This window comes from Nothobranchius furzeri, chromosome 1 (genome assembly GCF_043380555.1).
Source record: "Nothobranchius furzeri strain GRZ-AD chromosome 1, NfurGRZ-RIMD1, whole genome shotgun sequence".
In the NCBI taxonomy this organism is placed as follows: Eukaryota; Metazoa; Chordata; class Actinopteri; order Cyprinodontiformes; family Nothobranchiidae; genus Nothobranchius; species Nothobranchius furzeri.
Genome location: NC_091741.1, coordinates 98,798,947 through 98,815,250, shown reverse-complemented (window position 1 = coordinate 98,815,250; position 16,304 = coordinate 98,798,947). Strand labels below are relative to the sequence as shown.

Here is a 16,304-nt window from a genome sequence, read left to right as displayed (position 1 = left end):
GGTTACCGGTGATGGTTGTACCCAATGTGCAGCAGTACCGGGACCAGAGTGAATAGGGTGTGTATGGGGACCATGAGTGGGTGTCCGGCGTGCATTTTTGTAAGTCTTGGGTTGTATGTGCATGTGTGAGCATGAGGGAGGGAGCGTGTGACTGTGTTTGTGTATGACTGTATATGTCAGGTGGGGCCTTTGGGTCCTCCCCTCTCCTGGAACTTCTCTTGATGATATAGATCTCTGTCCCCCCTCCCCCTGCCACACCTGGTGTGGGGGCTTGTGCCTTGGTCTGCCTGAGTGTTCGGGGTAACCGGGTCTGGGGGTTTAAGATTTTGGCATCTGCCTGTTAGATCCCGGTGGCTGCCTGGTGGGGTCTGGGTCCCTGGGCTCTGCTGGGTCCCCGGCGGGGGTGGTCGCCCCTGGGTCCCGGGTCGCTGGGTACCGGGCTCGGCCCGCTAGGGGGTGGGAGGCTGCGGGCGGGCCTGTGGGCTTGCCGCTGATATCTCCGGGGACACTGCCGGCTGCTGGTTGTGGCCCCCCGGGGCGATCCTCTTAGTCTCTCGAGGGGGGCGGGGGCCTTCCCAGTCTCCTTGGGGTTCCTGTGTTCTGGTGCAGCGCCTGGATCTCTGGGACTTGGAGCAGATCTGTGGTCCCTCACACTCTCTGTTAGGCGCTCCTATAGAAAAACCTTAAATAAATCAGCGCGTGTACACACACAGGTGCTCACATGGTGCTCTCAAAAGTATGGGCTTGGGCACGTTAAACACAGGTCTTAAGACTATGGTGGGCACTTAATGTGTTGTGATTTATTATCGTGATTCTTCAGTTAAGCAACGTTGATTATATATAAATATATATTTTTTCTTTTAATCAAGTTGACGCAGTGATAGGTAGATCTTGTTGTATTTTTGTTGTGTCCCTTTTTTTGTGTCCCTTTGTTTTTTTTTTATCTTTTTTCTGCAGGTCTGGAAGCAGACTCTTGTTCATTATGGTTTGTTTTTGTGGAACCCCCCCTCCCCCTCCCCCCCCTCCCCCCTCTCTCTCTCTCCCCACCTTTTCTTTTCCTCTCTCTTTCACCTCTGTCTCCGTGTCTGGTCGGAATCACAAAGCATTCAACAACAATAACAATAAAGTTTTAAGTATCAGGCGTGACATTAAAAGCAAATGCTTTGATGCTCCACCTGAGAAAAAATCTGTAAGGCTTGTCACCAGCATTCAGACATCAATTCTGCTTGCTTCACAGCCAGACAGGACACGATAAAAAAATAAATAAATTAAAAAAAATAAATAAAAGGTTTTTTCAGAAGAAGTGCAGAGAAGCGCTCTTTGGGTAGACAGGACAAAGAGCCTTGGGAAAAAAGATAAGGGAGCAAAAAGAGAAGCGTCTGTTCTCTGCGAGTGCCGGAAAAGAAGTGAATATATATATTCAAAGAAAGAAAAGAAAAGATTATATATATATGTATATATATATATATATATATATATATATATATATATATACACACATCCATATACAGTGTATATATATATACATATATATATATATATATATATATATATATATATATATATATATATATGTATGTATATGAATAAATATATATATAGAGAGAGAGAGAGAGAGAGAGAGAGAGAGAGAGAGAGAGAGAGAGAGAGAGAGAGAGAGAGAGAGAGAGAGAGAGAGAGACAGAGAGAGAGACAGAGAGAGAGATAATGTCACGTAGCATTCATGAACTCGTCTATCTTGACTCACGACAGGGAAGGCTGTTGTTGGTTTAGGGTATCCAACAGTCTAAGCTAACCGTTAGCATTAGCTACTTCAGGCCAATCCTCAACTCTGATGTGGCTCATTTCTACTTCCTGAAACTGTTCCTGAGCTCTGTTTCCCCAGAGTACGACTTACAAGGCTTCATTACTACTAGAGACCACTGCAAATGTATTGATTAAACAAGGGATCCCCATATTTAAAGAGCTCATAACAAAGTTAGATGGTTGAATTGTTTCAGAGTTCTTGAGCTGCTAATGACCTCTGACAAATAACTAGATGCTGTCAAGTGTTTAATTAGTAATTGTTCAAAAATATATCTATTTCTGTCAAGCTTTTAAACACCATTGTTGTTATTGTTTTATCTGAAGATCTGAATAAAGATGTACTGAGGGAGAGAATGCATTCATCTAGAAAACATTTAGTAATTATTTAAAGATGCAAGCCTTAATAAACTTGTTATTTTTATTGCACAAATAAATTAATGCATGAGAGCGCTTCAATGCAGAAACCACAAAAAGACATTCTGTTTTACAGTGAGTTCAAACATTATAAATTAAAAAAACATAAATACTTATTTACACATTCAAAGTGTTTGTGTTGATATATTTTGAAAATAAATATAACAATAAATATATAAATAATGCAAAACATTGTGGACTTCATGCAGTTTAAGATGACTTTTGAATTAGCCATCTATCTATGCATCCACTAAGACACAAAAGTTACATCCATATAAACACACATCTTTAGTTTTCTTTTCCCTCTTTTGCTGTTTGTCAGTATGAAAAGCAAAGCACAGCTTGGGTCAGAAGAGTTGACTTGAAGGTGATCAGCCAGGTAGACAGTCTTCGCTAAGAGACACTCAAATCATGGAGTTCTTCAGTCTGTCAAAGATCTGTTGGACTTTGATAGCAGGGACACAGCCTTCTCTCACAATTGTGATGACTCCTGAACGAAGGTTAGAAGAGCTTCAGTTAGAAACTTGACCTTAAACAGCCCCAGTAGGAAGAAATCATGGCCCCTTACCTTCATCAATCCTCAGGCAGTTGACCACAGTTGAAGCAACTACTTCATTCGAGTCACCATCACAAAGTACTCCTTGGATCTTGTGTCCCAGTCGACTGCAGCAAAAGAAGCAGTTTGAAACAGTAATTAGTGCATGGTGCTAAAAGTTTTAGAGATGTGTTGTTTGTTAGTTTGCATTAAACTTCTTTGAGGAGACTCTTACTTAATGACCATGCTGTGGTGGGTGCTGTCTGATTCTCCACTGGGATTGGCTGATGTTATGGCCAGGGGTCCAGTGATGTCACATAGGTGGCAGGTCACGGTGTGGTCTGGGACACGGATCATGATGCTGTCTCTGGTACCAACACGGTCATAAGCAGGTCCAACTCCTACAGAAATGAGGTTAAAGTTCACGTAAAAACTGAATACTGATACAGAATTCTGCCACTCAACATTCAAACACTCTACACTGCTGACCTAGTCTGTAAAGCCAGTCTCCTTTGCTGACAATGCAGCTGATGCCTCCAGGATACACATTCCTCATGAACTCCCACAGCAGAGGGCTGAAAGGAGGCCTGGCTGCAGCCAGCTGTTCCACACTGGAGATGCAAATGCATATAGGCTTCTCTGCAGGTCTGTCCTGCAAAAGGTCCAATTCAACAAGGTGGTGACTTCATGAAAATATATATTGCTGTTAAACAAGCCTCCTCTATCTTCTTACTTTAATGTTGTAGATTTTTTCTATTGCCTGAGGATTCTTGCAGGAAGCAGCCAGAGCGTACACAGTATCTGTGGGAATACCACACACCCCCCCGTCCTCGAGAAGTCGAGCTATCTTCAACAGACCGCTGGTGAGACGCGAGCTAGCCACAGGACAGGACGGCTCGTCACAAGCTTCCTGTTTCACTTTTTCCTAAAACACACACACACATTTTTATTAATTATTAATGCTGATTCTTAAAGGTAGGTCAATCTAAACTTCAGTCATTACCTTTATTATGGGAGGACCCATTGGGATCACTCTTTGTGAGAAGATGCAGTTCATCAGTGAAGCCAAGGTGCCATAAAAGCAAATGATGGATACCAATGCAAGCATGGCAACTGCAATACATCGTTTCTGGATGTTAGACTTTATTTGTTCTGATGAGAGTCAGAATCGTAAATACATAAAGTTTATAACAGGCGGTTTTAACTCACTTTCAAGTTGGTATGGAAGTCTGTGCAGGGTGGAGAGAAGGAAGCAGACAAGAACAACCTCCATGATTGTTGTTAGAAACAACAGAACCACGTTCCTATAAGCAGCTAACAGAAGAAACAAAAGTACAAAATTATGAATGAATAAAAACTGTGAATTCCAGCGCTGAAAGCAGATACTAGACCTTACCAATCAGCATGAGGAAGGCATTAATGACCAGTAAAGCAACGCCTCCAGCTGTGAATCCATAGGCTGCCAGGACGGGGAGCTGAAGCTGAAAACCTGTAGAACAATAACTCCTGATGAGAATTTTGTTCAAATCAGTCAGAAAAATGTATTTTGCTCATACTTTATGCTGACATACCTGCAAATCGAAACCACGTCCATGTTGCCCATACAACCACGTAGATGGATGAGATGACTGATCCAAACCGGCCCTCTCCGGTGACTTGTAGCCTGCTGACATAGGTCTGAATGATGCCTCCAGAGATGAGGACCCAGGGGACAGTCAGATGAAGGAATGAAGGGTTCCCACTTGACACTTCTGATTGAAGAGCTGAAAGTGCTGCAACCCCGTTGGTGAGATAAAACAGAGCATCTGAGGCCTGGTCACTGTTGGGCAGCTCTTTTTGTTCTCCCTGTTGAGATCTTCTACACATCAGAGCTCTCTTCAGCTGCTCGGAGGAGACCGGCTGTGGTCCCACAGGGATTAGAGACTTCTCTGCGATGGTGTTTATGAGGCGTGAGAAGGTACCGTAGACTGAGACTGCAGTGAAGAGAGAGCAGGCTACACCAAAGAAGATGTAGTAACCCTGCAGGGGGATCTGGGGGATTGTTGAGACTGTGAGCAGAACAAAGAGCAAGTTGTGGATCAGCTCCAGAGTGTCCATGTTCAGGCTTCCCACACAGAGCACCAAGCCGGCCACCACAAAGAACCAGTCTCCCACCATGGCTTCCCTACCAGCAACAACTTGACTGTGCTCCACAATCAGGGCAGATGCCACAAACTCATCCCAAGCCTTGATCAGCCAATACATGGCATGAATCCCAAATTTTGTAGTGTGGTAGCTATCCTGGCGCAAATGAGCGTAGTAGCTGGAGAACAGCTGGGCGACTGAGATGATTGATACCCATGCAACTCCTAAACCAAACGATTTCATGTACCCAAAGCTGTAGAAGGCAACGATGAAGGGAGCAATAGAGTCACAGAAGAAACCCAAGGCCATGGGCTCTGCATATTTTGTGTTCTTCTTCTTCTCTTGACCAGGTTTCTGAGCACCTGTTGAGTTGGTGGTTCCTAGCAGGAGAACATTAAAGAGGGGGGTCCCAAAGCCTTTAAGAACTAGACGTTGAGTCAGCCCTTTGATGAGTAGAGCAGCTGAACCATAGATGGCAAAGATCAAAATGAGCAGCTCCAGAACCCCAGAGACCACCAGAGCCCAAGGGCCTGTCACCAGAGCTGCTGCTTCAAAGATCAAAGTGGCCGTGATGGCTCCAAAAACAAAAGGCATGATGTAGTTGACCGTGGCAGAGCAAAATGCCAGGATAAAGGACAGAAGGATATAAGGGATCAGACCAGCAATGGCTGACTCTTCTATGGACACACATAAGTGGCACTGTGTTGAGTTTTGAAGAGAAGTGTTGACCATCATGTTGGTGGTTGAACCATTGAACATGTGCTCTGACACTGGTGGTATAGTCTGATTGTTAAATAAAGCACCATAGTAGATTCTGGTCGCCCCATAGCTACCCCAAAGGGCAGCGTAGCCGATGAAGGCAGTGCCACTCAGGTGATCGTACTTTCTAAAGGAGAGCAGTCCAGCCACCAGCTGGCACAAACCACCAATCAGGATGAGATGAACACCTGGAAGAAGTGTTGGAAACTGCTGTAAGCCACCTTCACAGGTTTATATATGAATAGATATTTGTGTTTATGTCAAGAGTTTTACCTGCAAGTATGTTCTCCACTCCAACTGGTTTAATGCCGGTGTGAGCTGTGCTGAAGTTCTGTAGAAGTACAAGGAATGCGCTGATCCCATTGGATAACATTCCTAACACTCCTGGTTCTCCATAGAAACTGGCAGGAAAACCGTCTGAGGCTGCCATGGTGTTTCTGTAGACAATCCAGTCAGTACAGGTAACATATGATAAAAGTCTAAAATGGTAATCCTCAACAACATTTATATATGAATTTTAATATGACTGTATAATATAATATAATATAATATAATATAATATAATATAATATAATATAATATAATATAATATAATATAATATAATATAATATAACATAAAACGGTCCTTGCCTGTCATAAGTAGGCTGAGCCACTCTTGTCATGTAACTAATGTAAAAGTCATTTATTACGACGCTCCTCTAACAGGCTCTCTGAAGAGGAAGAATTTATTCTAAATGAAAACAATTTTATCAATAGAATAATACCCCTAACATTACTGTTATTTTCATGTTGTTGAAAAACTACAGGATATTGCAATAATAGTTTTAATATTTATAAATAAGCTCTTGTCAGGGAGCATCCTTTATGCAGATTTAGGTCTGATTCAATCTACAAAGCAGAGTATATAATAATCTAGCTATAGGTTTAAGGATTTTTGATGGGTGACATGCAGAAACAAAATATTTACTCCTGTCGGCAATAAAAGAAAGAACAAAGTTTTACCTGTTGAAGTTGTTCAGACTGATGGAAAGCTGAGTTGTGCTGAAGGAGGGACGAAGGTTTGCCTTAAATATGATCTGTTTGTGTAAAGGAGGAGTTACTGAGAATTCCCCACTCTGTCACACAGCAGCATACTTACAGGTGACATCACTGCCTTTCACTTTACACAAAAGTGGCGTTTCCTCCTTCTTTCTCCTTCCTCCCCCTCAAGGCTATTGATGATGGTGAACGTTACACCACAGATAATGACCCGGGTGGAAAAGCCTCATTCTGATGTGATGCAGGATTGCAAAAGGAACCTGTCCTTCCTGCTCCTTTGGTGTTTCCGGTCATTGTAAGTCCTGGACTATATAAGGCAGGTGGATTTTCAGCCACAAAAGCATCAGCACCCTTCACTGCTCAGCTGCTGCATCCAAGAGAAACAAGAAACAAGATCATTGTGACAGAAAGTTGAAGTCATGTTCTCCAGGCTACAGGTAAGATTACAGACATATTTATGCTTTTAGTCAGTTTTCAGACTCTAAAAGTGATGGTTTTAAGTCCTTTTCAAATAAAGAAGTCATAAAAATATCTAAAAGTAGAGGTTTGTAGTGCAGCCAAGGCAGGGAACTATAAAATAACTCCTGCTAATTGTTGAGGAGAACACTCATGCTGGGAAACACCTGTTACACCTCTACACTGGCTCTTTCAAACACAAACATTAGATTAAAGACGTGAACAAGTAAATGCAGGAACTCATCAGCCTGTAGTCATCCTGAGATGTGAAAAATAACTGAAATGCTTTGTTCTGATTTATGTTTTGTCCCAAAGAAAACCATCAGACCAGTGCGGGCTGCCAGAAGACTGCATAACACTGCAGTGGAGGGTAAACAGATATGCTGATTTTGATTAAAAATAATAATAATAACCTTAATTAATAACCTTTATTAAACAACTTTTATCTTTTCATTCCTGCAGTCCAGAAGCACCCAGCCCCAGAAGATACGGTCACAGCCAGTTTTGGGAAGTTCATCAGTGAAATAAAGCCTCAGCATTTGTCTCCAGTTGTGCTCCATCGCAGCAAAAGGATGGTGCTGGACAGCATCGGGGTCGGACTGATAGGGAGCAGGACAGATGTGTTTGAGCTGGCTCTTCAGTTCTGCCAGGTGAGGCAAAGTGAAAGTCTGAGTCAGGTCCAACCCAAATGTGTCCAGAACAGATGAGTGAATGTAGGGTTGTTTCTGTGTTTGTTCTTAGCACATGTATGCTCCGGATCACATCAGCTCTGTGTACGGACGCAGAGGGATCAGACTCTCCCCAACACTGGCAGCTTTCGTTAATGGAGTAGCGGTGAGAAACATAAGTGGAAAACAACCATATATAAATAACCACATAAACATCAGTGGAAACATTTTGTATAAACAGCTTTTCTCAGCTGTTGGTGCAGCGTGGCTCCCAAAGACCACAGGGTTAGGATATAGACATAGCTGGGTTCTGATCTAGTTATGACCCTCACAGAAAAAGTTATTATTCTGACTCCTTTCAGCTTCAGTATGATGAGACACAAACTCTGGTTGCTTCCAGACTCATTCCATGGACTTTGATGACACGTGGCATCCAGCCACTCATCCCTCAGGAGCTGTTCTCCCAGCTTTGTTTGCTCTCAGTGACATGATGCCGGCTAACAGCAAACCAAGCGGTCTGGACTTCTTACTGGCCTTCAATGTCGGCATTGAGATCCAGGGCCGTCTGATGAGGTTCTCTAATGAAGCACGCTGCATTCCCAAGAGGTCAGTGCCTCACAGCACAAGTCAAGCTTGAACCAGAAAGTCTGGTTTTAGCACGATCTTCATGAACACGTTCGTTTAAAGACGTCCTTGTTTGACTGTGCTGATCTCAGCACTGAGGTGTAAGACGCCATTTTAGTGATGTCAGTGTAATGATGCTTACTGTAGGAACAGCAGGGGCTCTTGGTGTAATGTTAACAGAATTAGCACAAACCAAACCCTTCATCTGGTGGGTGTTTTAGAAACTCAGGTGACCTGAAACGAGTTAAATCAATTCATCTTGTTCTAAAGATTCAACCAATAGAAACGTTCTTATGTGGTGATGCAGATCAGTGATTGTTTCAGTTACAACAGAATAAATGTCCTAACTGAACTGTGTGTGTGTGTGTGTGTGTGTGTGTGTGTGTGTGTGTGTGTGTGTGTGTGTGTGTGTGTGTGTGTGTGTGTGTGTGTGTGTGTGTGTGTGTGTGTGTGTGTGTGTGTGTGTGTGTGTGTGTGTGTGTGTGTGTGTGTGTGTGAACAGGTTCCATCCTCCCACTGTGGTGGGTCCTATGGGAAGTGCAGCAGCCTGTTCTCGTCTCCTGTCTCTGGATCCGTCTCAGTGCAGTCATGCCTTGGCTATAGCAGCTTCTCTAGCTGGAGCTCCGATGGCTAATGCTGCCACTCAGTCCAAGCCCCTTCACATCGGCAACGCCTCTCGTTTGGGGCTTGAAGCTGCTCTGCTGGCCTCCAGAGGCCTAGAGGCCAGTCCTCTGGTCTTGGATGCTGTTGCAGGAGTGGCCGGCTTCAGCGCCTTTTATGAAGATTATGTTCCTCAGCCTTTAGAGTCACCTGATGATGGTGGACATGTGTTCCTGTTAGAGGAGCAGGACATGGCTTTTAAGCGTTTTCCTGCCCATCTGGGGATGCACTGGGTAGCTGATGCTGCAGCTGCAGTCCATGAGCTCCTTGTGGGACATGGTCTAGGACAGGTGTCCCCACATCAGGTCCAGGACATCCTGCTCAGAGTCCCCCAGTCTAAATACATCAACAGGCCTTTTCCCGAGTCAGAGCACGAGGCACGCCACTCCTTCCAGTTTAACGCCTGCAGCGCTCTGCTGGACGGTGAGGTGACCGTGCAGTCCTTCAGCCCGCCCGCCATGAGCCGCCCAGAGCTGCACTTCCTGCTGAGCCGTGTTCGCATGGAGCATCCTGAGGACAACCCCGCCAATTTCAACCGCATGTACGGAGAAGTCCAGGTGACTCTAGTTGGAGGAGACATCCTGAAGGGCCGCTGTGACACCTTCTACGGCCACTGGCGCAACCCGCTGACAAACGAGAGCCTGAGGAAGAAGTTCAGAAGCAACGCAGAGGTGGTGCTGCCATCAGAGAAGGTGGAGCGGCTGGTGGAGGTGGTGGAGGAGCTGGACAGGCTGGATGATTGTGGAGCTCTTCTCTCACAGCTGCAGTGATCAATAACACTGAACAATAAGGCAACAATCCTTCAGCATAGAAATAAGAATAATATTATTTTTATATTAATGTTCTGAAATGATCTGCTTGGTGTAGACTGGAAATAAACACATTGTCATGTTTTTCCTCTGGAATTTTCCTCAAGCTGATGTTTCCTCTATTCTTCAAGATTGTCTTTTGGTATTGAATTCTGTTTTTATCGTAACAAAATTCAGATAAAAACATGACTCGTGTGTGTGTGAGTCATATTTCTTGTTTAATGCCTGTTTTTATATTAATATTGTTAATCTATGAAAATGTGTTTCCTGCAACCTTTTCTCAAAATGTGTACATAATAAAGTGTTTTAAACATGTAAAACACATGGTCATAAAGTCACCTGTGTGTGTGTGTGTGTGTGTGTGTGTGTGTGTGTGTGTGTGTGTGTGTGTGGTCTCTTCGACAAGGACATGTCATTCAAATCTCACGTTAAATTGGTTTGTAGGATTTCCTTTTTCCACCTTCGGAATATTGTTAAGATTAGAAGTATCCTTTCCAGGAGTGATGCTGAAAAACTAGTTCATGCATTTATTACATCAAGACTGGATTACAGTAATTCATTACTCTCAGGAAGTCCACAGAATGTAGTTAAAAGTATTCTGCTTGTCCAAAATGCTGCAGCAGGACTTCTGATGAGAATTAAAAAGAGAGATCATATCTCTCCTGTCTTAGCTTCCCTACATTGGCTGCCTGTTTAATTCAGAATAGATTTTAAGATCCTCCTTCTCACATATAAAGCTCTTAATAATCAAGCTCCGTCATACATCAGTGACCTGATTGTTCCATACGTTCCTAACCGAGCACTTCTCCCTCAGACTGCAGGTTTACTGGTGGTTCCCAGAATATCTAAAAATAGGATGGGAGGCAGATCTTTTAGCCATCAGGCTCCTCTCCTGTCGTTAAGCAGCTCCCAGCTTTAGTCCTTGAGGCAGACTTCTTGTCTACTTTTAAGACTAGACTTAAAACATTTTTATTTTGATAGGGCCTAGTTAATATCAATGGAAACTTCAGGGTTAATGTTAAAAACCCTGATGTTGTTAGACATTGTGGAAGAGGGGTAACATAAAAACTGGTGCGGACAAAGGGGGAGTGTAAATAAAATGTATTTTTATTAACACAGGGCTAACACAATTACTCAGTCCATGACTGGAAAAATGTCAAAACGCAATTACACTCGGATATAACTAACGAAGGCGATGGAGAAAACTCAAAACAACTGAGACAAACGGTCTCAGGGAAGAAAACACGAGAATATCGGTACTAACGAAAAAACATGCCGGAGCTAGCTAACTAAAACAAATCTCGATGGCTATAACTATGATAAATATTATTACTACTAGCAAAACTTAAAGAGAGCTCTAAGGCTGAAAAGAACTGAAATTCAAGCACTAGAGCAGACGAAACATGGATCACTAAACGAAAATAGCTAATAATTATTTGAGGATTAAATGAAAAGAACTATCTATTCTAATTATCACAATCATAAAAGTTCTTTATCCAATTCGAAAACGTAAGTCCACAAAGATCCACACCGAGGAGAGAAAGACAGGGTGTTAAGCTGTGAGTCTCTCCACGAGAACTGAAAGCTGCAGTCCTTTAAACCATCGGTCTTCATTAGTTGATTGTATGCAGCTGGGACAGCGAAGGCGGGCAGAGGTGGAGGCCAGCCTGACGAGGACCCGTCCAAGGTCCTGAATGGCATGGAGGGAGCAGGACTGGGCCATTCAAGGTGCAGGAGCCCAGGATTCATAACAGTTAAACATGGCCTAAAAAAGATGTGAAGTCCTTTGCATTTGCAAAATACTGTGTTAAAGGAATAACCAAAGGGAAACAGCCAAAAATGTGATAACAATTTATATTTTGTCTCCATGTTTCTGCCCTTCCCCTGAACTTCAACTGTGAGTCTGGGCTGATTCTGTCCTCCATCTCTCAGGCTTTTGTGGTGATCCATCAGATCAGAACAGCTCCACAGAATGACGTATTAAATAGGGTGACCGTACGTCCTCTTTTCCCCGGACATGTCCACTTTTCACTCTCTGTTCGGGGCTTCCGGCAGGGTTTCCTACATGGAATAAAGTGCCCTGTTTTTCATCCAGGAGCAGGGATCGACTTATGGGGTCTTTATCTTTCAGGGAAAGATCCATTTTCTACCATTATTACAATATTTATGGACTCTCAGCGTAGCGGGATTCTGTTGAGCGGAGAGGACGCAGAGTGCTGATCGTTGGTGCGCGCGCTGCGTCCGGCCCACGATACATTCACAAAGTGGCGCAACAAAACATTATTATTAACACATGATCATTCGCATCTGTTTAAACCCTCTGGTATTCTGTCTTTTAATCGTTCCTGACGCACTCCACTCATCGTGTGATGCGGTGATTTCACCTCACTGACACAGCATCGAAACGCGCACTACGCTTTGCGGTCAGGAGATCCCTTTGATCTGCTTAGTTCAAAAGTAACTGATGAGGTGAAAAAGTAAGAATCCAGGCAGCAGTTTTTCTGGAGAGTTTAGAGGAGATGCAGGAAGATGAGAGACAGGCAGGACATGAAATAGTTCAATAAAAACAAGAAAACAAAGCAAAGTGCTGAAAAGTAAAATGTAGATAGGTTTATCCCCACTACACGTTTTTACCTGTACAAAACAATAAGTTACACACATGTAATATTTATACATCTGATACAATTCAGATCACCTTCAAAACTCAGACAAACCCAGGGCCGTTTCAAGGCATTTTGGGGGGCCAAGGCAAAACAGAACACCCCTCACCCCTATAACTGGGCTCCCCAGAAGTTATACAGTGTTTGTAAAAGCATCTCAGACATCACTGACAGCTTCTAACATTGTCAGACGAAAAACAAAATTGTCGGACACGCTGTCATCTGTTTCTTTTCTAAACTCACAAACAGCGCCGGCGCTCCACACACGCACACCACGCACAGCGCTTAGGGCACCACGCGGGGGGAGGCGCACCAAACGCAAGCTTATGAAAAAATAATAAATATAATAAAGACAGATTTCAATTATAAGATGTGCAAAGCAAGTTAACAGCATGTTTACAGAGAGAAAACAATACAAAAAGTAAAGGAGATGGACCGTGTCACACCGTCCCCCCACCCCACCCCACACCCCAGCAGTACACCTGCGGAGGATGCAGCGGGCACAGTCATGGCTCCGAAAAGGCTGCAGGAGTCCGGGGCAGTAAAGAGACAAAAGAAAAACAGCGGGATAATGCTGTTCCTATGATTGCAGGTAAGACATGTATTTTAATGGAAATTCTTGCTTTTTTATCCATTTCCAATTCTAAACACGTGTGATCAAGTTCAGAGGGTCGTTTGACCTAGCTTAAATTCGGACTTGTTACTGCTGTTAATTAATCTGTTTTTGGTCAAATTTTGCCTAGTTTGGTAAGCATGCTGCTTTTCAGGACTTTTATTCGGTGTTTTTTGCACTCTGCTTCCGCACATTTAACATTTTGACTCTATCTGCGTGGTTTGGGCAGATTTCGTACTCTGCTTCTCCAGTCTGTTAAAAGTATAATGCGCCACTCTGTCCCGCAGCCTCCCGTCTGCCTACCGGGCGTTCATTAGTAGCTGAGTGAGAGAGGCTGAGAGGGAGAGAAACTCAGAGAAGCTTTAGAGCTTTTTTACTGCTGGAGAAAAAAACGTAGCAAGTCATCATCTTCCTAAATGCAGTTATTCTCTTCTGAATCAGCACTTCTTTAAAGAAGAAGAAATAGTTAAATGCAACAAAGGGAAATATCCTTTTATTCAGCCTGTTCATGTGACTTGTATCAACAAATAAGTCTGAACAGTGTTAAAGGTTATTCATCTAAAAAATAGACCTTGAAGAGTTAGAAAATTTGTTTTAATAAATTCATCTTAAAACATCTTTCTCAAGTAAAATAAAGTTTCCTCTGTGAGGTCAGATAGGCCCATCTGTGCTGTTTTGCAACAGAGATAAACAAATGAATCATATTTGTCCACCCAAATACTTAAATATCACAAAAACAGGAAGGACAAAAACACTGTCAAGGTAGAGTAAGACATTTTATTTTTAAATAAGCGGCTGTTTGTGATTAATCATGAGTTAACTATGGACATGATTTATATCATTATTAAATAGCCCATGTGGCCTATAGGCTATGTAACTGAGATTTAATTTGAAAAATTAGACAAACCTATTTTCAAATTAGGTATTTGCTCTCTTAATATATATCTCATAAACATTTACAGGCCAAGGGGAACACCAGCTGCTGATGGTATAATTTGAAGAAAAAAGTCCATTATGCTAACCTCCTCCCTTCATATTCAGAATTTTCTAGTTGTGTATAAACGTGTATATTGTGCCTCTCTAGTTCTTAAAAAAGGTTAGTTTTGAATTTAGTCATGTCACATGCCAGTGATTTATAAGCCAATATAAACCTATAAATTATCTATTGCAGTATTTTTTACCATGATTTAAAACGTTTATGTTATTATAAAATGAATATGACAAATTATCTTTTTGTGTTTGAATGCAGGCTCAATGAACAAGTACATTCAAGGAGGAGCTCACGCCAAAAGTTCAGATCAGCCACCCACCAGCAGTTCAAGAGCTCAAGATCAGTTGTCAGCCATCACGTCTGAACCTTCTACAACATCACCCAGCCCTGACCAGGAATTACGAAGTAAAGCACACCTACAGACCGAGCACAGCCCACAGCCAGCACCTCTGAAGGCAGAGTGGGTCCTGGATCTGAAAATTACATTGGAGAAACACATGTGCCACAACCGGTGCTTGTGGTGTGTGGACCTGTTACATAGTTCTAAATAATAACAATATGGAGTTCCTGTGTGTATGTTATATTATGTAAATATCAATCCTACTTTTTGGAAATAATAAGCAGTTTGTGCATACAAGAGAATTAAAGAGAATTTAAGGAGAAGCGCTTGCACATACTGTGTTATTGTGTTGTTTTTTCTGCGGGGGGGGGGGGGGGGGGGGCACCACGAAGACTTTGTGCCTAGGGCACCAAAATAGCTAGCAACGGCCCTGCTCACAAACATCTGTCAGTAACAAAAGCATCTGAAAGCCTCTATTTGTGGATTCTCTGAAAGTTTCCATGGAGTCCATGACAAACTGTTTTATCATTGATCCTATCGTCTAATCTCACAGCTGAAACAAGCATCCTTAATAATCTGTGCACATGAAGCGTACAGATGTTGTAGTAAAAAAAAAAGGTATAATAATTTCTTATTAACAAAATGTTGTTGCAGCACTTAAGCAGCAGAAAAATGAGATTTTGCAGTAAATATGCAAAATATTTACACATGAATTGTTTTAGAGCCATTTTGTTGGCAGAATCTGATATTAATTTTAGCTCTTCACCTGGGAAAAAAGGGTCCCAACGTGGTTTGTGTGGCGTTGCCATAGTGTGATGTCATCAGTAGGCACAGATCTCCTGTCCTCTTTTTTGGAAGTGGAAATGTGGTCACCCTATATTAAAGCTGGAGCAGACTCTAAGCAGGTATAAAGTCCTGGTTTTCAGCTGAGCTGAGTTCAGTGAACCAGACAGACCCTCTGTGTGCTGACACACTTTGAAGGGTTGACTTTGGTGTGTTTATATATTTATCGTGTGCTGCACCCTGGTTCAGGATGATGTTTCAGTGCTGCCAAGTGAAGAGATTAAATCAGTGAAGTGCACCACCAAGTGGTGGATCTGGGTTCTTTTCTCAAAAAGAAAAAGGAAATCCATGCAGCTGGTCTGTTTTAGAGACATAGTTTTATGTTTTATTGTTTTAGTACAGAGAGAACTGTTTCTATGCTATCTGTGTCAGTCCTGATTCAAACATTTCAATAATAAATGTATTAGCTTTTTGTACAACAAACATACATATACCTCTTAAATCATATTTACTTTCACTCTTTTCAAAAAACATTTGCATATTTTCTGGCACAAACATTAATTTTGCTCTAAACATAAATTGCATTATCTTATAATAATATAGATCTTCTATTTTCATAATCCGTGATTTTAAAAACAACGGATCAGTATGAGCATAATAATTGCTCTTGTTTATAACTCGAATATTTTTCTTTTGAATCGTTTTTATTTCATTTATATGTGTTTTAAAAGTTGAACCCCATATTTCTATACAATATGACATGTAAGGTTGTATTAGTGAGCAGTATATTAAACGTAAGGCCTTATAGTTTAGCCTGTCTTTCACTTTATATAATAGACCCGAATATTTTGCAATTTTTCCTTTTATATAATTTAAATGATGTTGTCAGGATAAATTAGAGTCAATCACAACGCCTAGAAATTTTATTTCAGACACTCTTTCAATTTCAGCATTTGAAAATGTTAATTTAAAGTCCCCATTTTTTACCTTCTTATTTCCAAATATCATTTTTTTTTATTCAAT

The 16,304-nt window shown here is 42.1% G+C and overlaps 2 protein-coding genes across 2 annotated transcripts; one reads left to right on the top strand and one right to left on the bottom strand.

Moving 5' to 3' along the window:
• Positions 1–4,099: 4,099 nt before the first annotated feature.
• On the bottom strand, positions 4,100–6,786 carry LOC129156239 (uncharacterized). The gene is made up of 5 exons (XM_070555885.1): positions 6,778–6,786; positions 6,642–6,715; positions 5,912–6,075; positions 4,327–5,826; positions 4,100–4,244 (listed from the first exon to the last, which is right to left on the bottom strand). Exons 1-5 carry the CDS (start codon positions 6,784–6,786, stop codon positions 4,141–4,143), a joined length of 1,851 nt encoding a protein of 616 aa, XP_070411986.1. The 3' UTR covers positions 4,100–4,140.
• A 2,087-nt stretch (positions 6,787–8,873) lies between these two features.
• Positions 8,874–9,885, top strand: LOC139071330 (cis-aconitate decarboxylase-like). Its single transcript, XM_070553859.1, has one exon. It carries the CDS (start codon positions 8,956–8,958, stop codon positions 9,853–9,855), a length of 900 nt encoding a protein of 299 aa, XP_070409960.1. The 5' UTR covers positions 8,874–8,955; the 3' UTR covers positions 9,856–9,885.
• Positions 9,886–16,304: the final 6,419 nt, after the last annotated feature.